Source organism: Perca fluviatilis, chromosome 1 (assembly GCF_010015445.1).
Source record: "Perca fluviatilis chromosome 1, GENO_Pfluv_1.0, whole genome shotgun sequence".
In the NCBI taxonomy this organism is placed as follows: Eukaryota; Metazoa; Chordata; class Actinopteri; order Perciformes; family Percidae; genus Perca; species Perca fluviatilis.
The window spans coordinates 2,228,038-2,251,994 of record NC_053112.1 but is presented as its reverse complement, the minus strand read 5'-3'; the positions used below and the strand labels follow the sequence as shown (position 1 = coordinate 2,251,994).

The 23,957-nt window shown below is 42.6% G+C and overlaps 1 protein-coding gene across 5 annotated transcripts; it reads right to left on the bottom strand.

Annotated features, from left to right (window-relative positions):
- Nucleotides 1–5,060: 5,060 nt before the first annotated feature.
- On the bottom strand, nucleotides 5,061–23,832 carry mtif2 (mitochondrial translational initiation factor 2). 5 transcript variants are annotated; one of them, XM_039812283.1, is made up of 14 exons: nucleotides 23,689–23,832; nucleotides 23,048–23,196; nucleotides 22,303–22,426; nucleotides 21,994–22,165; nucleotides 21,173–21,333; nucleotides 20,173–20,349; nucleotides 18,811–18,950; nucleotides 17,298–17,422; nucleotides 15,172–15,376; nucleotides 11,886–12,138; nucleotides 11,501–11,641; nucleotides 7,396–7,560; nucleotides 5,931–6,071; nucleotides 5,061–5,343 (listed from the first exon to the last, which is right to left on the bottom strand). In XM_039812283.1, exons 2-14 carry the CDS (start codon nucleotides 23,192–23,194, stop codon nucleotides 5,174–5,176), a joined length of 2,121 nt encoding a protein of 706 aa, XP_039668217.1. In that variant the 5' UTR covers nucleotides 23,195–23,196; nucleotides 23,689–23,832; the 3' UTR covers nucleotides 5,061–5,173. The 5 variants fall into 5 exon arrangements, with proteins under 5 accessions (XP_039668217.1, XP_039668226.1, XP_039668235.1 ...); XM_039812292.1 differs by lacking the exons at nucleotides 23,048–23,196; nucleotides 23,689–23,832 and having other exon boundaries at nucleotides 22,262–22,371; XM_039812301.1 differs by lacking the exons at nucleotides 21,994–22,165; nucleotides 22,303–22,426; nucleotides 23,048–23,196; nucleotides 23,689–23,832 and adding an exon at nucleotides 21,881–21,911.
- Nucleotides 23,833–23,957: the final 125 nt, after the last annotated feature.

Here is a 23,957-nt window from a genome sequence, read left to right as displayed (position 1 = left end):
TGCTAACGTCAAATAACGGAGAAACATGTAGATCAGTGTTCCCTAAAGACCACGATGCCTCCGAGACCTTCAGGTCCCTGTCCCAGAGGAGAGAAGACACTACAACATATTCATATTTAACACGCTGACATCACTAGGTTTGGGGATCGTTGGGAGTTTTCCCCCAAGGGGGTAAGTGAGCTCCTATGGCGCCAGTAGAGGAATTACCGTATAGTACAGGAGAAGCTCACAGGCAGTTTGGACTTCCATTATCTGTTTAGGTTTAATGACTAATGTTAACTAGCATGTTAGTGATCAGTAATTAGCCTGTGCCTATGTTATCTCCTTACATATACCTACACTCTCCGTCTCTGTAAGATTGGGAATGATTGAGATTTCTCTCGGCACAGCTACCAGAAGACTTCACACTTTCAGACAGGTTGCTCACGCCACATCTACGTCTTCAAGCTCAGTTGAGGCTGCCTCTGCAACTCAGCCAGCAACGGAAAGAGACTCTGATATCCTTCACTGGTCTCAGACCAGAGACACGGGGTCGGGCTGATATATATATATATATATATATATATATATATATATATATATATATATATATATCTATCTATCTATCATATCTATCTATATATATATATATATATATATATATACATATATCCATATAGATATCTATATAGACATATAGATACATATATATATATCCATATATCTATATACATCTATATATATCTATACATCCATCTATATCTATCTATCCATATCTATCCATCATATCCATATACATATTCATATAGATATATCCATATACATATACATAGATATACATAATACATACATATCCATATCCATATATCCATATACATCCATATCCATACACACTTTTTTTTTTTTTTTTTTTTTTTTTTTTATATGTATATATATATATATATTTTATATACATATACATAATGAGACATATGACACATGTGAGATAGAGAGAGAGACAGTGAGAGAGAGAGTTTTGTTTTTTGTGTGTGTGTGTTTTTGTTTTTTTATACAGGAAAGAGAGATAGAGAGAGAGACAGGTATATATAGAGAGAGAGAGAGAAACAAGAGAGAGAGAGTAGAGAGAGAGAGAGAGAGAGAGAGAGGTATAAAAAGTTAGAGATATATGCCGTTTAGAAGGAAAGTGAGAGTATATATATATATATATATGCAGCGAAAGGTTGAATATATGAATGAAGGAATTATATTTTGAATGATTTGAATATATGATAAATAAGGAAATGGAATATATGGAATGGAAATGAAGATTGAATGGAAGATGTGAATTATTGAAGGAAGGAGTGGATGTAAGGAAGGAAGAAGTGAATGTAGTGAATGGGAAGGCAGGAATATAGAATGGATTTTCTGGATGTATTGGTGGAGTTGAAAATATGTGAATGGATTTTGAATGTAGTGAAGGGAAGAATGAATATATTGAATGAATGACTGAATATTTGGATAGGCTGCGAATATACTGAATAAGTTGAAGATGGAATGGCGTCATTGTCTGCACCATCTTGTGTTTTCGTTGTGTTATCCTAGCAGAGTGTGACACTATGGCAAATCAGAGGAAATTAGATGTAGCCATTTTGAGCATGAAGGGAGTCGGATTGACACACTGGAAAGATGCGTATGCGGGCCAAAAGCACCTTGTGCGATAACTGTATCCAGTACCGTTCTACCAATGAAAAAGTTTATTCACTTTTCATCATGGAGAGCTTCATAAATGAAAGGAACCTCTTTGGTCAGGCAGGTCGCTGTGAGGCTCACTCAACCGCCTTTCATTCAATATATTCAGACTTTCCGTTTCCCGTATGTTCAGACTTTGTTATTATGTTCGGGCTTTTAGACAGTATGTTCAGACGTGCATTCAATATATTCAGGCCCTTTCATTCAATATATTCAGGCATTCATTCAATATGTCGACTTTCGTCCAATATATTTAATTCATTCAATATGTTGACTTTCATTGTATATTCGAATTTTCATTCAATATTCGAACTTTCGTCAACATATTCGAACTTTCATTCAATATATTCAGGCGTTCATTCGTATATTCGAATTTTCGTCAATATATTCAGGTTCATTCAGTATATTCGAACTTTCGTTCAATATATTCGGGAATAAGATTCATTCAATATGTTCAGGCTTCCATATATAATGAATTTCGTAACGGCATGTAATATGTGTATATGTGTGTATATATATATATGTAATATTGTGTATATATGTATATATATGGTAACAATGTATAATAACAACCAATATGTATGTGTGTATGTATTCCTCCTCTCTCCTCATGTTAGTAATGTATATGTGTGTGAATATTGTGTGTTGTGTGGAAATAATGTGTGTGTGTTAATGTCATGTATGTCTGCATGTAATATGTGCTGCATGTGTGTGTGTGTAATGTGTGTGTGTGTCATGCAATAATGTCTTTTTTGTGTGTGTGTGTGTTTTTTTTTTTTTTTGTGTGTCTTTTTGCATGTGTGTGTGTGTGTCTGCAATAATATGTGTCTTTTTTTGTGTGTGTGTGTGTGCTTGCATGTGTGTGTGTGCTGCATGTGTCTGCAGTAATAATGTGTGTGTGTGTGTGTGTGTGTGTGTGTGTGTAATAATAATAATGTGTGTGCATATGTGTGTGTATAATAATATCTGCACGTAATAATAATGTAATATGTGTAATAATAATAATACTGTAATAATGTAATATCTGCAATATGTAATATGTAATGTGTAATACTTTTTATGTAATGTATGTGTATAATGCACGTATGTGTGTGCATGTATGCATGTGTGCATGTGTGTGCATGTGTGTGCACGTATGTGCGTAATAATAATGCATGTGTGTGTGTGTGTGTGTAATGTAATAATAATAATGTATGTGTAATAATGCGTATGTGCAGTAATAATAATACTTTTTTTGTATGTGTATGTAATTAATAATATGTATGTGTGTAATGTGCATGTGTGTGTGTGCTGTGCATGTGTGTGTGTGTGTGCTTTTTGTGTGTGTCTGCAATAATAATAATGTAATGCAGTAATAATAATGCGTATTAATAATAATAATAATACGTATGTAATACGTATAATAATAATAATGCCATGTAATAATGTGTAATAATGCGTAATAATGTATTAATAATGCGTATATTAATAATAATGTCGTAATGTAATGCGGTATAATAATACTTAGCGTAATAATAATGCGTATATGTTTGCGTAATAATAATAATAGGTAATAATGCGCGTAATATAATATGCGTAGTGTAATAATGCGTAATAGTAATGCGCGTAATAATAATGCGCGTATGTAATCACGTAATAATGTGCGTAATAATAATGCGTAATATTAATGCGTAATGGTATGTGCTATTAATAATGCTGCGTAATATATATGCTATTATTAATGCTATAATTGTATTTGTATGTTATGGTATAATATGTAATAATATGTTAATAAAGGTGTTAGTAATGGTTAATATGTAATATATATGTAATAATGTATATGCATGTTATATAGTGTAATAATAATGTAATAGTATGTATGTGTGTGTATAATGTAAGTAATAATAGGTATTAATAATAATATATGTAATAATAATAATATCTTTCCACCACTCTCCTCTCTCCCTATATATATATATATATATATATACGCACAATATATATATATATATATACATATACCTATATATACATATATATATAACACATATATACACATATATATATATATACACATATATATATATAGTACACAGGGGAGAGAATATATATATATATATATATATATATATATATATATATATATATATACTGTCTCTGGTTTTTCTGTGTGTTATAGATCAGAGATACCAACCTACCAATCAGTGCTTTATATCCATCATGTTATAGATATATATATACTGTCAATGTTTTTTTTTTTTGATATCTGTGCTAAAAGGATACTTTTAAAACAGTGCTGGTGCCGAAAAAGATACTTTAAAAATGTTTTAAAAACACATATTACATACATACACAAACTCACATATCTTAGCAGAAAGTTGAAAAATTTTGTTTACTTCACACAAGAGCAGACATTTTCATTTCTTCTGTTGCCATGGGAACGTTATGAAGTGACGTAATTACGCGACGTGAACAGAAATTTTTCTGGAAAGACTTTGTGGACCAAACTGTAAATGAAGGCTATATGAGATATGTAACAATTACAGTCAAAGATATTTCACTTTTTTTGAGCATGTCGATAAACTGAACATGTCTGGCCCTGGATGTGATTCTCATTTCCTGTGTGGCCCTCTGGGAAGTTGAGTGTGAAACTACTGCACTGGAACAGATTCATATGTAACACGCTGACATCACTAGGCTTGGGGACCGTTTGGAGTATTTTCCGATACCGGTGCTAAAACAGTACTTTTAGTGCCTGAACCAATACTTTAAAAATAAAAGATAAAGCACAAAACGACAGTCGGCGACATTAAAGAACGGCTTGTTTATTGCTAAATTATTACATTATTTATTAATAATAACTTATAACAATTACTTATTTCACCAGTCAGACTGACCTCATTAAGTGACGGATGTATGACACGCCAAGGGTATTTTACAATAACTTTGAATGCACCACGAAGCTGGCGAGGCGAGTTTCAAGTGCACGCACCGTCTGTGTTGTTCTGACATTAGCAGCTGCAGACTGTTAGGTCTCGGTGTTGGAATCCTCTCCAGATAAATACTCACACCGTTTAACCGTTGGGTTTACTCCAGCAGCTAGCTAACGCTAGGCTAACGTTACCTGCTGCTGAGTGTACTGTTAACTAGCGTGACGTGCAGCGATGCTCCTGTTGCCTCTAACGTCTGTTTTGGAGCATCAGAGAGCAGCGCTGGCATTTCAGTAGCACCAAAATGAGCCACCGAAATCAGCGTTGCTATTCTGTCCGGTAGATAGCGGTTGCTAAGGCAACGGTGCCATATTAGGTCCCGGTACCCAACCCTAGATCTTTCTGTACCGGTTTTATCATAAAGAAATGACTCAGACTGATTAATCCTTTATCAAAATAGTTGGAGATTAATTTAATAGTGATCACATTTACATTTTACATACATCAGTCCTGTATAGCTTCCTGTTTGCAGCAGAGCATGCTGGGAAGTGTAGTTTTTAAAAGCCGGGGTCCCAGGAAGTGACCTGCGCAGCGTCGCGCTCCTCGTAACAGACGATGACATCACCGGGTCTGAAGTCCACGCCGCCGTCAGCTGACAGGCCGCAGTCCATCCCCGCCTTCACGGTCTGCACGTCGTCTCGGTGGTGCTTCAGGGCCGCCAGGGAACCTGCAGGGAACGTTAGAGCAACGTTAGAGCAACATTAGAGCAACATTAGAGCAATTCTAGAGCAACACTGCCAGACAACCTGTAGGCAACCCTAGAGCAACGCTAGAAGATTGTTAGAGCAACGTTAGAGAAACACTAGAGGAACATTAGAGCAATGATAGAGCAACGCTAGAGCAACGCTGCCAGAGAACCTGTAGGCAACCCTAGAAGATTGTTAGAGCAACGTTAGAGCAACTTCAGAGAAACGCTAGAGCAATGCTAGAGCAACACTGCCAGAGAACCTGCAGGGAAACGTTAGAGCAACGCTAGAAGATTGTTAGAGGAACGCTGCCAGGGAACCTGCAGGGAACGTTGGATCAATCATTAGAAGTAAGAAGGCTACAGCATGGATTCAAGGATTCAGTCATGTTGAGCTCAAAGCTCCATTAATGCAAGCTGTAGAGACCTCCATTTATATTAATTATATATATATATATATATATATATATATATATATATATATATATATATATATATATATATATATATATATCCTCCTAAGAGGAGAGGGTCCCCGTAGGACTAGTCCAGCAGCGAGGTGAACTCACCCTCCCAGACCGTGTCCCGGCCTCGGATCAGTCTGAACTGGAGACGGCGGTCCAGCTGACCTTTCTGGACCCGACAGCCGGCCACGGGAACCTTCTTCTTCCCCACGGAGACGTCAAACATGGCGAGCACGGTCGCTTCCCCTGGACGGGCACAGACACCCAGACTTAAGACTAACTTATTCACACACACACACACACACACACACACACACACACACACACACACACACACACACACACACACACACACACACACACACACACACACACACACACACACACACACACACACACACACACACACACACACACACTTCTAATAATAGGACAATGGTTTGGTGAAGGATGTACCGCTCACACCCTGGAACCCTGGGGGAGTTTTAACCTTCTTCATAATCATTAAATAGGTTTATATATAAAAACAACATGGACCATTGGTGCGTTGATCACATGTTGAGTTATGTAAGCGTTTCAAATGGCAGTCTTTGAGTTCTTCTACAGAGCTGGATTGTATTTAACATGTTTAACTTCTTTCACTATATTTATGACTATTTTTGACATATTATACTATGACTTTATTAGTTTTTAACATACTATAATATGACTTTTTTTTACAGTCGGTTCATTACACAGCAGTGGTAGAATGTAACTAAGTACATGTACTCCAGTACTGTCCTTCAGTCCAGTGGTCGGCCCTGCCCCCACTAGGCGCTGCAATTAATCTAAATGTAATCGTGATTATGATTTCGGCTCCCAATGATCACAAAAACAGAATAATGGAGAAAAACTATTATTTAGTTCATTATGTTTTGCAAGTAAACTTATTTTCTCTTGTGTTCTGAATGAAAAAAAAGTTTCAATAGGAAAAGTATTAATTATTATAAAATTATCATTATTACAATTTCACAGTTACGTGTTTTTTAAGTTTAATAATTGCAACATCTTGCCAGAAGTCAACGAGTAATCGTGTTAAATTATCGTGATTTCAATATTTACTGAAATAATTGTGATTATATTGTTTTCCATATTCGAGCAGCCCTAGCCCCCACTGCTAAAACAACTCTTAAACCACAGGTGTCAAACTCGAGGCCCGCGGGCCAAATTATGATCCGGCTCGCATATCAATACATTTTGGCCCTCCTAGTTTTTGACATCTTTTTCCGATGTTGTTGTCACTTTTGCTGAACTTTTTGTCACTTTTTCCGACGTTTTTCTGCTTTTTTCCTACGATGGCTAAGGATCTTTCTCCTGACGTCTTCAGGACTTTAAGTCGACCAAACTGTGAGTGACACTATATGACACATGCAATAATACAGTCAAAGATATTTGACTGTTTTGATTTAATAAAGTAAACATGTCTGGCCCTTGATGGGATTCTTATTTTCCGGTGTGGCCCCCTCAGTGAAGTGGTGTTTGACCCCCCTGTCTTGAAGGAGACCCTGTTCTTCCACACACAGTTCCTCACCGACGATGTTCTCGTGGAGCAGCGGCGGCAGCTTGCTGCTCAGCTCGGCCTTCAGCTCGTCCACCAGCTTATAGATGATGCTGTGCAGTCGCAGCGGGACGCCGTGGCGCGCCGCCAGCTGCTGGATCGGCCGGCTGGCCGCCACGTTGAAGCCGTAGATGGAACCTGAGGGGAAGGAAGAAGGCTCGGGGTCAGGGAGACTTCCTGCTGGGGTAGAGGCTCTGGTGTCAGGCTGCAGGAACGGGAGGCACCTCAGTGACGGCCTCCTCCTCACATTCACTATCTTCTGCCTTAAAAAAGGTAGCCTAGAAATCTAGACCAGCCACTCTAGTAGCAGCTAATTTATTTTGGGGGTCTAGGCACTCTCCGTTGGCCTGCCAGCTGGAAAAACCAAACTCTAGCCAGGTCAATCACATTGTGTACAGAGTCGGTGGGCGGGGCTTATGGCTGATGAACAGCGGTCTTCTGAAGACTTGGAGTTCAGCTTTTCTTTGAGAAAAGAACAAAGAACGGCTCTGAAGTCATTCTTAAAAAAGGAAGATGTGTTCAGAGTTTAAAGTTTAATCTATCAGCTAGCATTGCTCTGATTGGTTGGAGCGCTATCCTATTGGTGCAGAGAGAATTTGAAAGACAACCGTTTATCCCGCCCCTCAGATTGAGCCCTGCCAATGGTGAGTTCCCAGACCCAACATCTGGATGTGGGGCTGGCTGGTCAGGCTATTAAATAGCTCCACTGTGGAGGAATTTCTCCCGTCTAGCGGTGAAATTGTATTTTGCATTCAAACGAATAGGTCTCTCTAGCGCCTGTTGCAGCTACGGTAGCCGTGATGTACCAAGAAGCTATAACAACACGTCTTCCAATTTTGGCGACGAGGATTCCTTCTCCTGTGGCTCGGCATCAGTCTGATCCTCCATTATGAACTAAAGGGCAGTGACCAGCACCTCTCACTGATCTCCTTCTCTGTCTCAGCTGGTTTCAGTCACAGGACGCTGGCTCTGAACCAACACGAGGTGTGGATTGGCTAGACAGCTAGGCTAGTGCTCTATGTCCCTCTCAGTCATTAGAGACAGCTAGGCTAGAGCTCTATGTCCCTCTCAGCCATTAGAGACAGCTAGGCTAGTGCTCTATGTCCCTCTCAGTCATTAGAGACAGCGAGGCTAGAGCTCTATGTCCCTCTCAGTCATTAGAGACAGCGAGGCTAGAGCTCTATGTCCCTCTCAGCCATTAGAGACAGCTAGGCTAGAGCTCTATGTCCCTCTCAGTCATTAGAGACAGCTAGACTAGTGCTCTATGTCCCTCTCAGCCATTAGAGACAGCTAGACTAGTGCTCTATGTCCCTCTCAGTCATTAGAGACAGCGAGGCTAGAGCTCTATGTCCCTCTCAGTCATTAGAGACAGCTAGGCTAGTGCTCTATGTCCCTCTCAGTCATTAGAGACAGCTAGGCTAGAGCTCTATGTCCCTCTCAGTCATTAGAGACAGCTAGGCTAGTGCTCTATGTCCCTCTCAGCCATTAGAGACAGCTAGACTAGTGCTCTATGTCCCTCTCAGCCATTAGAGACAGCTAGACTAGTGCTCTATGTCCCTCTCAGCCATAAGAGACAGCTAGGCTAGTGCTCTATGTCCCTCTCAGTCATTAGAGACAGCTAGGCTAGTGCTCTATGTCCCTCTCAGTCATTAGAGACAGCTAGGCTAGTGCTCTATGTCCCTCTCAGCCATTAGAGACAGCTAGACTAGTGCTCTATGTCCCTCTCAGCCATAAGAGACAGCTAGGCTAGTGCTCTATGTCCCTCTCAGCCATTAGAGACAGCTAGACTAGTGCTCTATGTCCCTCTCAGCCATAAGAGACAGCTAGGCTAGAGCTCTATGTCCCTCTCAGTCATTAGAGACAGCTAGACTAGTGCTCTATGTCCCTCTCAGCCATTAGAGACAGCTAGACTAGTGCTCTATGTCCCTCTCAGTCATTAGAGACAGCTAGGCTAGAGCTCTATGTCCCTCTCAGTCATTAGAGACAGCTAGACTAGTGCTCTATGTCCCTCTCAGCCATAAGAGACAGCTAGACTAGAGCTCTATGTCCCTCTCAGTCATTAGAGACAGCTAGGCTAGTGCTCTATGTCCCTCTCAGCCATTAGAGACAGCTAGACTAGTGCTCTATGTCCCTCTCAGCCATAAGAGACAGCTAGGCTAGAGCTCTATGTCCCTCTCAGTCATTAGAGACAGCTAGCTAGTGCTCTATGTCCCTCTCAGCCATTAGAGACAGCTAGACTAGTGCTCTATGTCCCTCTCAGTCATTAGAGACAGCGAGGTGGCTCTATGTCCCTCTCAGTCATTAGAGACAGCTAGGCTGTGCTCTATGTCCCTCTCAGTCATTAGAGACAGCGAGGCTAGAGCTCTATGTCCCTCTCAGTCATTAGAGACAGCTAGGCTAGTGCTCTATGTCCCTCTCAGCCATTAGAGACAGCTAGACTAGTGCTCTATGTCCCTCTCAGCCATTAGAGACAGCTAGACTAGTGCTCTATGTCCTCTCAGCCATAAGGACAGCTAGGCTAGTGCCTATTCCTCTCAGTATTAGAGACAGCTAGGCTAGTGCTCTATGTCCTCTCGTCATTAGAGACAGCTAGGCTAGTGCTCTATGTCCCTCTCAGCCATTAGAGACAGCTAGACTAGTGCTCTATGTCCCTCTCAGCCATAAGAGACAGCTAGGCTAGTGCTCTATGTCCCTCTCAGCCATTAGAGACAGCTAGTCTAGAGCTCTATGTCCCTCTCAGCCATTAGAGACAGCTAGACTAGAGCTCTATGTCCCTCTCAGCCATTAGAGACAGCTAGACTAGAGCTCTATGTCCCTCTCAGCCATTAGAGACAGCTAGACTAGTGCTCTATGTCCCTCTCAGCCATTAGAGACAGCTAGGCTAGTGCTCTATGTCCCTCTCAGCCATTAGAGACAGCTAGGCTAGTGCTCTATGTCCCTCTCAGAGATCCTCTCAGAGATCTCAATCCAGATAAGAAATTCTTCTCTTATGGAGGAGAAGTCAGATCATTGGCAGAGGTCATTTTACACCAATGAGGACATATTTATGAATGAAGACACTGATTTTAGCTGATAAAATACTTCAAACACTACACAGTGGACCTTTAAATATCCTCAAGTGACACAAAGGAACGCATGTTAAACTCATGACAATGTTCATTTAGTTCAGACAATACAATACACAATCCACCAGTCATGTTTATGTACTCCACGATAACCTCTGATGTGTAGTAACGGATACCCCCTATCACTGTAATAGAGATGCACCAATTACAACTTTCTAGGCCGATTCCGATTTCTGATTTTCTTTGAGTTAGGCCGGCCGTTACAATTTAATTTTTTCTAACCACTTTACAGCACACACACATTTATTTTCTATCTTTTCTCTAATAGAACATGTGTTGACCAGATAATGGATCACCATAAAACAGAACTAAATGAATGACTCCTGGTGTGGGACATTCACACACATCTAAAGAGCAACGTTAGAACCATTTCCTTCTTCTCATGTCTAATATCCCACTAAAGAGAAATGTGATTCTGGTTCTTGGTGTGGTCCCTCCACGCCCTGCTGTCTCCTCGCAGGTGTTCATATTGTAAACTTGTTATCTTCTGCTCACACGCTGAAGAATGTCCAACCAGCTGACATGTTGCAGGTTAACTCACCAGGTTCCTACATGTGGGAGAATAGCGCCGACACGCTTCACACCGCGAGCGGCTACGCACCACACACGGCGGAGAAGTTGAGAGAAAGGAAAGAGAGACCGAGCTGTGGCGTCCTTGAGAACTGTAACTCTATAACTTCTGTTGTCAGTTAATTGTAGCGTTGACCGGCAGGAAATCGCCATATGTCAGACTGACCTGCCGCTCGCCGGTCATGGCCGAGCACCGGAAAACCGGCCAATCACGGTCACCGGCCGCTCTATCGGTGCATCTCTAACTGTAATACATATCTAACAAACTCAACTCTATCAGACTTAACACCAGAATGGTCCTAGATGTAAGGTCTAAGTGTGGAGGACCAGGACCAGAAATGGTCCTAGATGTAAGGTCTAAGCATGGGGGGCAGGAGGGTCACCTGAGAAGGTTTGGGCCATGATGACGTCGTTCTCGGAGATGTCTCCGATGCCGAAGTGCAGCAGCTCCAGCTCACACTGCTGCTGGGCGTCGTACGAGTCCAGCAGGTTGAGGATGGCCTCCACCGAGCCGTCCACGTCTCCTACACACACAGGGCAGAGGTCAGAGGTCATAGGGCAGAGGTCACACACAGAGGGCAGAGGTCACATGTCAGAGGTTAGAGGTCACAGGACAGAGGTCAGAGGTCACAGAGCAGAGGTCAGCCACAGAACTTCAACCTCTGCTTTTACTGATAACTAAAGTCTAAATAAATACAAATAAAATAAATGTGTGTGTGTGTGTGTCTGTCTGTGTCTCTTTGTCTGTCTGTCTGTCTGTGTGTGTACCTTTGATGATGAGGGGCAGGCTCCGCCCCTCTCTCTGCGTCTTCTCGCTGGGCCTGACAGCGAACTGTTTCCTGTTTTCCCGGTAGAGCGCTGCCTTCCTCTGCCTCCAGCTCAGGTGCGTGAGCCCCTCCCTCTGCTTCCTGTACTGGTCCAGGTGCAGCTGCTGCTTCAGCTCGATGGCGTCCTGCTCCTCCGTTAGCTTCTGCTGCTCCTCGGCGTAGCTCCTCCACTCCACTGCCTCCCGCGCTCGCTGCTGCAATCACAGAAAGACACTAAAATGTTTTAAAAAGGGTAACGAGGGCGTGACTGTAGAGCCGGTTACACACCGACCAGACGGCCGACCGTCGGCAGTAGAGCCAGTCGGACTGATCAGTCAAAAAGTTCCTCAGAACACACCGAAGAAACGAGACGTAATACGTCTCCATAGCAGCAGGCGGCGCTAATCTGTGTTGTCGCCCAGAAATGAAAACCGGCAGCTGATTGGACGAAAGCATCACATGGGTCTGGCTGCTCTCTGACCATCATGGCGGCTCGTTGAGAATCTGATCTCATATCGGACTAAAATAGTTCACAGACAACATTTGAAGAGAGAAATATTTCTTTCTTTCTTTCTTTCTTTCTTTCTTTCTTTCTTTCTTTCTTTCTTTCTTTCACTAAATATATGTGTGTGTGTGTGTGTGTGTGTGTGTGTGTGTGTGTGTGTGTGTGTGTGTGTGTGTGTGTGTGTGTGTAGTTGCTGAATCTGTCTTCATTGCAGATCAACAAAGGTCAGTTTAAAAGATTTTCATCAGATTTTGAGAGACTGTAGTCACCTCATTCTGCTCGTCATTTCCTGGTGAGTCCTGACTGCCCCCCCCCCTCCGACTGAACATGTCAGGTCGGCCCAAATGAACGCCGACAGCCCCCCAGACGGACGACGGCACGGGACACACCGAACAGACTCGAGTCACCGACCTCACCAGACTGTCAGATGGCCGATTATCGGGTTAGTGTGTCAGCGCCATAAAAGCAGTTACATCGGCCGTCTGACAGTCTGGCTTTGAATTTCCGGAGAAGCCAGACCCACGTGACGCGTTCGTCCAATCAGCTGCTGGTTTTCCTTTTTTGGGGCGACAACACAGATTAGTGCCGCCTGCTGTCATGGAGACATATTAGGTCTCGTCTCTTCGGTGTGTTCTGAGGAACTTTCTGGACCGACTCGGGGAGACTGATCAGTCCCACTGGCTCTACTGCCGACGGTCGGCCGTCTGGTTGGTGTGTAGAGGTGTTGAAATTAATCAAATAATGGATGCATTGAATCGTGGACGTGGACGATGCTGCATTGATAATCAGCTGGCTCATAATCTATTATTTCTGTTTATAATGTAATGTGGCCTAACATCATTTCTGTTTACATATTCTGGTATGTTAACACATTCAGGAGGTGCCATGTGCTCAGTGCTGTATAGTTTTATGTATCCAAGTTATTTAGTATTAGAGCACTGCAGAATGTTTGGTTTTTGAAGCTTGAAAAGCTATGAATTAAATCTCCTACATGGCTTTAATAGAAACATGGATTTGACGCATCGAGATATCAAATCGAATTGCTGACATGATAATCGTAATCAAATCGGGAGATCAGTGAAGATTCACACCTCTAGTAAAAAGTGACCAAAAACATGGTAAAAAGTGACCAAAAAAGTGACCAAAGACATGGTAAAAAAGTGACCAAAAACATGGTAAAAAGTGACCAAAAAGTGACCAAAAACATGGTAAAAAGTGACCAAAAACATTGTAAAAAGGGACCAAAATCTGGTAAAAAGTGACCAAAAACATGGTAAAGTGTGACCAAGAAAGTGACCAAAGACATGGTAAAAAAAGTGACCAAAAACATGGTAAAAAGTGACCAAAAATATGGTCAAAAGTGACCAAAAACATGGTAAAAAGTGACCAAAAACATGGTAAAAAGTGACCAAAAAAGTGACCAAAAACATGGTAAAGTGTGACCAAAAAAGTGACCAAAGACATGGTAAAAAAAGTGACCAAAAATATGGTCAAAAGTGACCAAAAACATGGTAAAAAGTGATCAAAAACATGGTAAAAAGTGACCAAAAAAGTGACCAAAGACATGGTAAAAAAGTGACCAAAAACATAGTAAAAAGTGACCAAAAAAGTGACCAAAGACATGGTAAAAAAGTGACCAAAAACATGGTAAAAAGTGACCAAAAGTGACCAAAAACATGGAAAAAAGTGAACAAAAACATTGTAAAAAGGGACCAAAACCTGGTAAAAGTGACCAAAAACATGGTAAAGTGTGACCAAAAAAGTGACCAAAGACATGGTAAAAAAAGTGACCAAAAATATGGTCAAAAGTGACCAAAAACATGGTAAAAAGTGACCAAAAACATGGTAAAAAGTGACCAAAAAAGTGACCAAAGACATGGTAAAAAAGTGACCAAAAACATAGTAAAAAGTGACCAAAAAAGTGACCAAAGACATGGTAAAAAAGTGACCAAAAACCTGGTAAAAAGTGACCAAAAAAGTGACCAGACATGGTAAAAAAGTGACCAAAAACATGGTAAAAGTGACAAAAAGTGACCAAAAACATGGTAAAAGTGACCAAAAACATTGTAAAAAGGGACCAAAAACATGGTAAAAAAGTGACCAAAAACATGGTAAAGTGTGACCAAAAAAGTGACCAAAGACATGGTAAAAAAAGTGACCAAAAACATGGTCAAAAGTGACCAAAAACATGGTAAAAAAGTGACCAAAAACATGGTAAAAAAGTGACCAAAAACATGGTAAAAAGTGACCAAAAACATGGTAAAAACTGACCAAAAAGTGACCAAAAACATGGTAAAAAGTGACCAAAACCTGGTAAACAGTGACCAAAAAAGTGACCAAAGACATGGTAAAAAAGTGACCAACAACATTGTAAAAAGTGACCAAAAACATGGTAAAAAGTGACCAAAAAAGTGACCAAAAACATGGTAAAAAAGTGACCAAAAACATGGTAAAAAGTGACCAAAAAAGTGACCAAAAACATGGTGAAAAGTGACCAAAAAAGTGACCGAAGACATGGTAAAAAAGTGACCCAAAAAGTGACCAAAAATATGGTCAAAAGTGACCAAAAACATGGTAACAAGTGACCAAAAAAAGTGACCAAAAACATGGTAAAAAGTGACCAAAAACATGGTAAAAAGTGACCAAAAACATAGTAAAAAGTGTCTATTGGTGTGTAACCGCCTTAACACCTGCAGGGATCAGAGGTCAAAGGTCAGGGGTCAGCTGAGCGGCGTGCTGTTACCTCCGACTCCACCTCCAGGAAGACGTCCCCAGCCGACGGCAGCTCCTTCCAGCCGACCACCTCCACCGCGGCGCTTGGCCCGGCCTCGGCCACCGTGCGCCCGTTCTCATCAAACAGGAAACGCACTTTAGCCCAGCTCCTCCCCGCCACCAGCACACAGCCTCGCTTCAGGGTCCCCCGCTGGACAATCGCCGTTGTTACCGGACTGAAGAGAGTCAGAGACACAGAGTCAGAGAGAGAGAGACACAGAGACAGAGTCAGAGAGTCAGAGACACAGAGTCAGAGAGAGAGACAGAGAGAGAGACACAGAGTCAGAGACACAGAGACAGTCACAGAGTCCGAGACAGAGTCAGAGACACAGTTAGAGACACAGAGAGAGACACACAGAGTCAGAGACACAGAGTTAGAGAAACAGAGAGAGACAGAGTCAGAGACACAGAGTTAGAGACACAGTCAGAGAGAGAGACACAGAGTCAGAGACACAGAGTCAGAGACAGAGTCAGAGAGAGAGACACAGAGTCAGAGACACAGAGACAGAGACACAGAGTTAGAGACACAGACACACAGAGTGAGAGACACAGAGTCAGAGACAGTCAGAGAGACAGAGACACAGAGTTAGAGACACAGAGACAGAGACACAGAGTCAGAGACAGAGTTGGAGACACAGAGACACAGAGTCAGAGACACAGAGTCAGAGACACAGAGTCAGAGTCAGAGACACAGACCGAGTTAGAGACAGAGACACAGAGTCAGAGACAGAGTTAGAGACACAGAGTCAGAGAGACACAGAGTGAGAGACAGAGTTAGAGACACAGAGTCAGAGAGACACAGAGTCAGAGACACAGAGTCAGAGACACAGAGTCAGAGACACAGACCGAGTTAGAGACAGAGACACAGAGTTAGAGACACAGACACAGAGTCAGAGACAGAGTTAGAGACACAGAGTCAGAGAGACACAGAGTCAGAGACAGAGTTAGAGACACAGAGTCAGAGACACAGACAGAGTTAGAGACAGAGAGTCAGAGACACAGACCGAGAGTTAGAGACAGAGACAGAGTCAGAGACACAGACCGAGTTAGAGACAGAGACAGAGTCAGAGACACAGGGACAGAGACACAGAGTCAGAGACACAGACAGAGTTAGAGACAGAGACAGAGTCAGAGTCAGACAGAGTCAGAGACACAGACCGAGAGTTAGAGACAGAGACACAGAGTCAGAGACACAGACAGAGTTAGAGACAGAGACACAGAGTCAGAGACACAGACAGAGTTAGAGACAGAGACAGAGTCAGAGACACAGGGACAGAGACACAGAGTCAGAGACACAGACAGAGTTAGAGACAGAGACAGAGTCAGAGAGTCAGAGACACAGACAGAGTTATAGACAGAGACAGAGTCAGAGACACAGGGACAGAGACACAGAGTCATAGACACAGACAGAGTTAGAGACAGAGACAGAGTCAGAGAGTCAGAGAGACAGACAGAGTCAGAGACACAGACAGAGTTAGAGACAGAGACAGAGTCAGAGACACAGGGACAGAGACACAGAGTCAGAGACACAGACAGAGTTAGAGACAGAGACAGAGTCAGAGACACAGACCGAGTTAGAGACAGAGACAGAGTCAGAGACACAGACAGAGTTAGAGACACAGAGACACAGAGTCAGAGACACAGACCGAGTCAGAGACACAGAGTCAGTGTGTAGTGTGTGTAGTGTGTACTGTGTGTAGTGTGTGTAGTGTTGTATGAAGTCAGTTGGGACTACTACTTCCTAACATTAGGCCTTGCTCAGATCTGCTGTGCAAAGCATTGTGGGTCAGAACGGAACGAAAACAAGTCGGAATATTTTGTGAAAACGTTTGAAATATTTTGAGAAAAAAGTTGAAAAATTATGAGAAAAACAAGTTGGAAAATAAACAATGTTTTGAATACTTTGAGTGGAAACAAGTCTGAATATTTGTTAATTTATTTAATAATAATTTTCAGAGTTTTTGGGAGATTATGAGAAAGTGGAACTATGTGAAGAAACCAAAGTGAACTGTGGGTTACCCTTTCCCTCGGTTATATATAATATTTTGGGAGATTATGAGAACAAAGAGGAACTATTTAAAGTGAACTGTGCGTTACCCTTTCCCTCTGTCGGTGCGGCTCTCGATGATGAGCCCCTCCACTGCGCCGCTCGGCTCAGCCTTCAGCTCCAGGACCTCGGCCAGCGCCACCGTGGCCTCGGCCAGCGCCAGCAGGTTGTCGCCCTGGCAACAACAACAACACAATGATGTCATCACCTCACAGAATGAAAGGCCTTTCTTCCTCTCTGACTGAGTATATGGAATCTGGGGGACAGACTAGACCAGGACTTTAACCCATCATAGACAGCAGTCAGCTTTCAGCATTCACACGCAGCTTTCACCCATCATAGACAGCAGTCAGCTTTCAGCATTCACACGCAGCTTTCACCCATCATAGACAGCAGTCAGCTTTCAGCATTCACACGCAGCTTTCACCCATCATAGACAGCAGTCAGCTTTCAGCATTCACACGCAGCTTTCACCCATCATAGACAGCAGTCAGCTTTCACTTTGACGTTCATTTATAAACACGGTGATCTGTGATTGAACTGAGAATCCACTTATTCAGGGAATCACAGATTATTATTATTATTATTATTATTAACACAGTTTATTATTATTAACACAGATTATTATTAACACAGATTATTATTATTAACACAGATTATTATTATTATTATTAACAGATTATTATTAACAGATTATTATTAACACTGATTATTATTATTAACACAGATTATTATTAACACAGATGATTATTATTAACACAGATGATTATTATTATTATTAACAAAGATTATTATTAACACAGATTATTATTATTAACACTGATTATTATTATTAACAGATTATTATTATTATTATTATTATTATAATTATTAACACAGATTATTATTATTATTATTATTAACAAAGATTATTATTAACACAGATTATTATTATTAACACAGATTATTATTAACACTGATTATTATTAACACAGATTATTATTATTAACAGAGTATTACTAATCATTATTAACAGATTATTATTAACACTGTACTGATTATTATTAACACAGATTATTATTAACAGATTATTATTAACACAGATTATTATTAACACAGATTATTATTATTAACACTGATTATTATTATTAACACTGATTATTATTAACAGATTATTATTATTATTACACAGATTATTATTATTAACACTGATTATTATTATTAACACAGATTATTATTAACAGATTATTATTATTATTACACAGATTATTATTATTAACACTGATTATTATTAACACAGATTATTATTATTATTACACAGATTATTATTATTAACACTGATTATTATTATTATTATTAACACTGATTATTATTAACACTGATTATTATTATTAACACTGATTATTATTAACACTGATTATAATTATTAACACTGATTATTATTGACTGATTATTATTAACACTGATTATTATTAACATTATTCAACTTGAGAGCAGAGACGTGGATGGCCTGGACGTCTCCTCCGAACTCTCTCTCTGTCTGTCTGTCTGTCTGTCTGTCTGTCTGTCTGCGTGTTAATTCACCTTGAGAGCAGAGACGTGGATGGCCTGGACGTCGCCTCCAAACTCCTCACAGACGACGTCGTGCGCCAGCAGTTCCTGTTTGACTCTCTGAGGGTCGGCCTGAGGCTTATCGCACTTATTCACCGCCACGATCATCGGCACTGGAGACAGGGGACAAGACACAGGACAATGTCTCACCGAGACAGCCCAAACACAGAGGACAATGTCTATGTCTGTCTCTACGTCTCACCGAGACAGGGGACAAGACAGAGGACAATGTCTATGTCTGTCTCTACGTCTCACTGAGACAGGGGACAAGACAGAGGACAATGGCCCTCATTTATCAACCTAACGTAGAAACCAGCGCAGATATGAGCGCAGAAATCATCTTACGACAGGCTTCACGTGTGATTCATCAAAAGTTCGTATCACACCAATCCGAGCGTAAGAACGGTCGTACATTGATAAATGCGGCGGCTGGAAACGATCGTCATTTAAATATCACGCCCCAATATATTCTGGGTTTGGAGGCCTCGCCCCTACAATTCACGACATGGCGAGACGTAATCCGGCTGAGAAGCGGCACTTCTCAGAGGTGGAGACTGAAACCCTGATATCTCCGGTTCATTTGCACTAACGTGTGACTATTTGGCAGCCTGAACACTGGTATTAAAGGCTGGAGAAAGAATGAGATCACTGATGCTGTCAACAGTGTTGCCGTAGTAAATCAGACTCCAGCTGAAGTAGTCCTAATAGTAATATACAGGCTTATACTGCAATCTCTTAGGCCTACATGTAGGTGTACCTATATTTAAATAAACACATGGTAGCGGAGTTTATGCAGTGTCTTTTATTTTATTCGTGTTGTTTTTTCATGAGTCGAAAGGCAACAGCTGACGGAGAGCGCTTGTCCTCCTCCCTCAGGGATCCTCCCTGGGGCTGTTCTGGACACTGCTCTAGGGGCATCGGCTCATCTGGCTCCATCGCTACATTTATGGCACCGTGTCTTCCTGTGCGATGTTGTACAGACCCCCAGGCTAAAACACTGTTGCAGACCGGCGCATAGAGGTCTTCTTTTAGTCTGTCAGTGCGTTTTGTGGTGTTAGGAATTGTTTTTCTGCGCATTTCCGCACTAAGTCAAAACGTGCGTCCATGTACACCACCTCCTGAGCTGCGTAGGAGTTGAGCGTGCCGTACGCCAACGTCCATATTGATGAATCTCAAAGTCACCGTGGTTTTGGGTGTACGCACTTTTGATAAATGAGGGTCAATGTCTCTACGTCTCACTGCAACAGCCCAAACACAGAGGACAGTCTCTCTCAGTGTTGCTCTCTGTGTGTGTTGCTCTGTGTGTGTGTGTGTGTGTGTGTGTGTCTGTGGTACCATTAGCTCTCTTGGCGTGCTGTATAGACTCCACCGTCTGGTTCATGACGCCGTCGTCGGCCGCCACCACCAGCACCACGATGTCCGTGGCGTTGGCTCCGCGGGCTCTCATGGAGGAGAAGGCGGCGTGGCCCGGGGTGTCCAGGAAGGTGATCCTCTCGCCTGAAGGCAGCTGCACTGGGACACACACACACACACACACACACACACACACACACACACACACACACACACACACACACACACACACACACACACACACACACACACACACACACACACACACACACACACACACACACACACACACACACACACACACACACACACGATGTGATGTGGCTGTAAGCAGTCCAACAGAGTGCTGCCGAGGGACTGAACAGAACACTCCAGATTATATTGTTATGATTTATTCCTCCACACGTTAAGTACAACTAGTACTGCAGTTACCAAATGTAAAGGTACTTTTAGAGATGCACCGATAGACCGGCCGGTCACCGGAATATGCCGGTTTTCACATGCTCTTTTTTAAAAATATTAATAAAGAATAATTACCGAGTAAGACTCCGATGATATTATTAATAATTACAGAGGAAGGCTCTGATGATATTAATATTAATATGAATAATTACCGAGGAAGGCTCTGATGATATATTATTAATAATTACCGAGGAAGACTCTGATGATATATTAATATTAATAATTACCAAGGAAGGCTCCGATGATATATTAATATTAATAATTACCAAGGAAGGCTCCGATGATATCGTATATTAATAATAATATTAATAATTACCGAGGAAGACTCTGATGATATATTAACATTAATAATTACCGAGGAAGACTCTGATGATATATTAATATTAATAATTACCAAGGAAGGCTCTGATGATATCTATATTAATAATTACCGAGGAAGGCTCCGATGATATCGTATATTAATAATAATATTAATAATTACCGAGGAAGACTCTGATGATATATTAATATTAATAATTACCGAGGAAGGCTCCGATGTGCTGCGTGATGCCTCCGGCCTCCGTGGAGACGATCTGACTCTTCCTCAGGCTGTCCAGCAGCGTGGTCTTCCCGTGGTCCACGTGGCCCATGATGGTGACCACGGGGGGGCGGGGCGTCAGCTGGGACGGGTCCGCAGGGGGTCTGGAGGGGGGAGGGGTCAGGGGTCAGAGGTAAGAGACTCAGGAAACACAGACCAACAGAGAACACGTGTTACTCTAAATCTCTCGCTAACACCAATAGGTCCCTATAGAGCTTAGCCCCGCCCAAGAACATTGTGATTGGTTTAAAGTAATGCCAATAAACCAGAGCACGTTTTCCTCCAATCGCAGCCCAGATAAAGTATCCTGTGTGTCTCTGAGTGTGTATCTCTGAGTGTGTGTCTCTGAGTGTGTGTGTCTCTGAGTGCGTGCGTGTGTGTGTGTGTGTCTCTGAGTGCGTGTGTGTGTGTGTGTGTGTGTCTCTGACTGTGTGAGAGGAGACTTCCTGTGTGTCTCTAAGCTACTTCCTGTGTGTGGTACCTGGGCAGGACGTACCGGTTGTCTCCCTCTGAGTGTGTGTCTCTGAGTGTGTGTCTCTGAGTGTGTGGTACCTGGGTAGGACGTCCCGGTTGTCTCCCTCTGAGTGTGTGTCTCTGAGTGTGTGTCTCTGAGTGTGTCTCTCTGAGTGTGTGTCTCTGAGTGTGTGGTACCTGGGCAGGACGTCCCGGTTGTCTCCCTCTGAGTGTGTGTCTCTGAGTGTGTGTCTCTGAGTGTGTCTCTCTGAGTGTGTGTCTCTGAGTGTGTGTCTCTGAGTGTGTGGTACCTGGGCAGGACGTCCCGGTTGGCTCTCTCTCGGCTCTCGCTGAGTTTGGCCCATCTGAACTTCATCCCGGAGCGAGTCACGGCCTCTTTGATCCAGCGCTCGTCCAGCACCGAGTCCGGCGTCAGGGCGTCCAGGTCCACGGGCGTGTTGAGCAGCGCCTCCAGGACGTGGTCTGGGGACAGAGGACACTTTGAATTAACTTTATTCACACACACAGGACGTGGTCTGGGGACAGAGGACACTTTGAATTAACTTTATTCACACACACCAAGTCTGCTCGCTCGCTCTCTCTCTCTCTGTGTTTTTTACCAAAGTCTTTGTTCATGGCCGCGGCGAGCGCCGCCACTGTCATCTTCTGTCTGATCTCCACTTCCTGTTTGTCCACTTTCACTTTCACCTTCTGGTTCTTCTGATCTTTCCTCTGACCTTTGACCTGCAACACACAGCACACCTCTCATCCATGTGGGCTAACAGTAAGGAACAGTCAACAGGCACACAGCCAGGTGGATGTGGATATATCCTGATACAACAGCCAGGTGGATATGGATATATCCTGATACAACAGCCAGGTGGATATGGATACATCCTGATACAACAGCCAGGTGGATATGGATATATCCTGATACAACAGCCAGGTGGATATGGATACATCCTGATACAACAGGGTGCCCTCTACACAGGTTTTAGCCCCAAAACATCACAGACTTCAGACGGCCAGCTGCATTGTTTAGACTGGACCTTGTGCCCTTTCTGCATCCATTTATGGTGCAAATGTCTTGATTTATGTAAAGGAAACTATAATAGGTTTTTGGGATGGGTTGCACTGGCCAGTTCTGATTATTGGGGGGTTGTAACCCAACCCTGTAAATTAGGCCTACGAGAGAGAGCTACAAAGGCACATGGAGAGTGAGGTCATATGACCACAGAGTGACATCATGATTCCATCTCAGCGGTCATGTGACCACAGAGTGACATCATGATTCCATCTCAGCGGTCATGTGACCACAGAGTGACCTCCTGATTGGCGGGCTGTGGCCGTGTGGGTCAGGCTCACCTGTTTGGATGCTAACTTCCTGGTCTGGTGACAGGTGAGAAAGGGGGCGGGGCTCCGGCGGGGCAGAGACAGGAGGCTGGCGAGCGGAGACGGGTCAACGTGGACGAGCCGGCGGGCGCCGCGCATCACTGATGACATCACATTCATACCTAGAGAGAGAGAGAGAGAGAGAGAGAGAGAGGTAACGTTTACTGGATCTGATGTAGACTTTTATTATGGGACACATGTTTAATGTGACTGTAGGAGCTATATTCTGGTGTCCCAGACACTGAACTAGTTCATATAGCTGCTGTATGTTTATACAGCGGACATGCCTTGAAGCTGAGGGTTTTATTGTATTGTTGTTAGTGTGTATGTTAGAGGGTTATGGTTATTAGTGTGTATGTTTATGAAGAAACTGATCTCTAGCCGACATATTAAAGCTGATTGGTGGGTAAAATGAAAGCCGAATTCGTTACTAGAACCCACCGGACCAGGTAATCAGGGTTTAGTTGAGTTATCTCAGGTGAGATTACCTGCCGGACCTAAAACACGAGTTTTCCCGCTGAAGTCTGGCGAGAGTACACGTTAGGAACTACACAAGGTCGGTTCTTAAGCGGGTTAAAACCGAGCGCACACAGGTACAGTGCGTCATAGCTCACCTGACAGAGCCGCGGGTCTTCTCTCAACTCATCCTGAAGGAACGGCTTCACCTGTCGGTCGAGATTCTCCCGGTTCACCGTGAAGTATACCTGCCACAGGGAGCCGCCATGACAGTTACTGACAGACGGATATCCGCCTCGTTCCTCTTCTTCTTCAGTTGATTTTTTAACGGCGGATGCGGACTAACTTAGCGCACTACCGCCACCCTCCAGATAAATTGTGCATGATCATCACTATGGCTTACATCTTTGAGAATACTGTAGCCTGC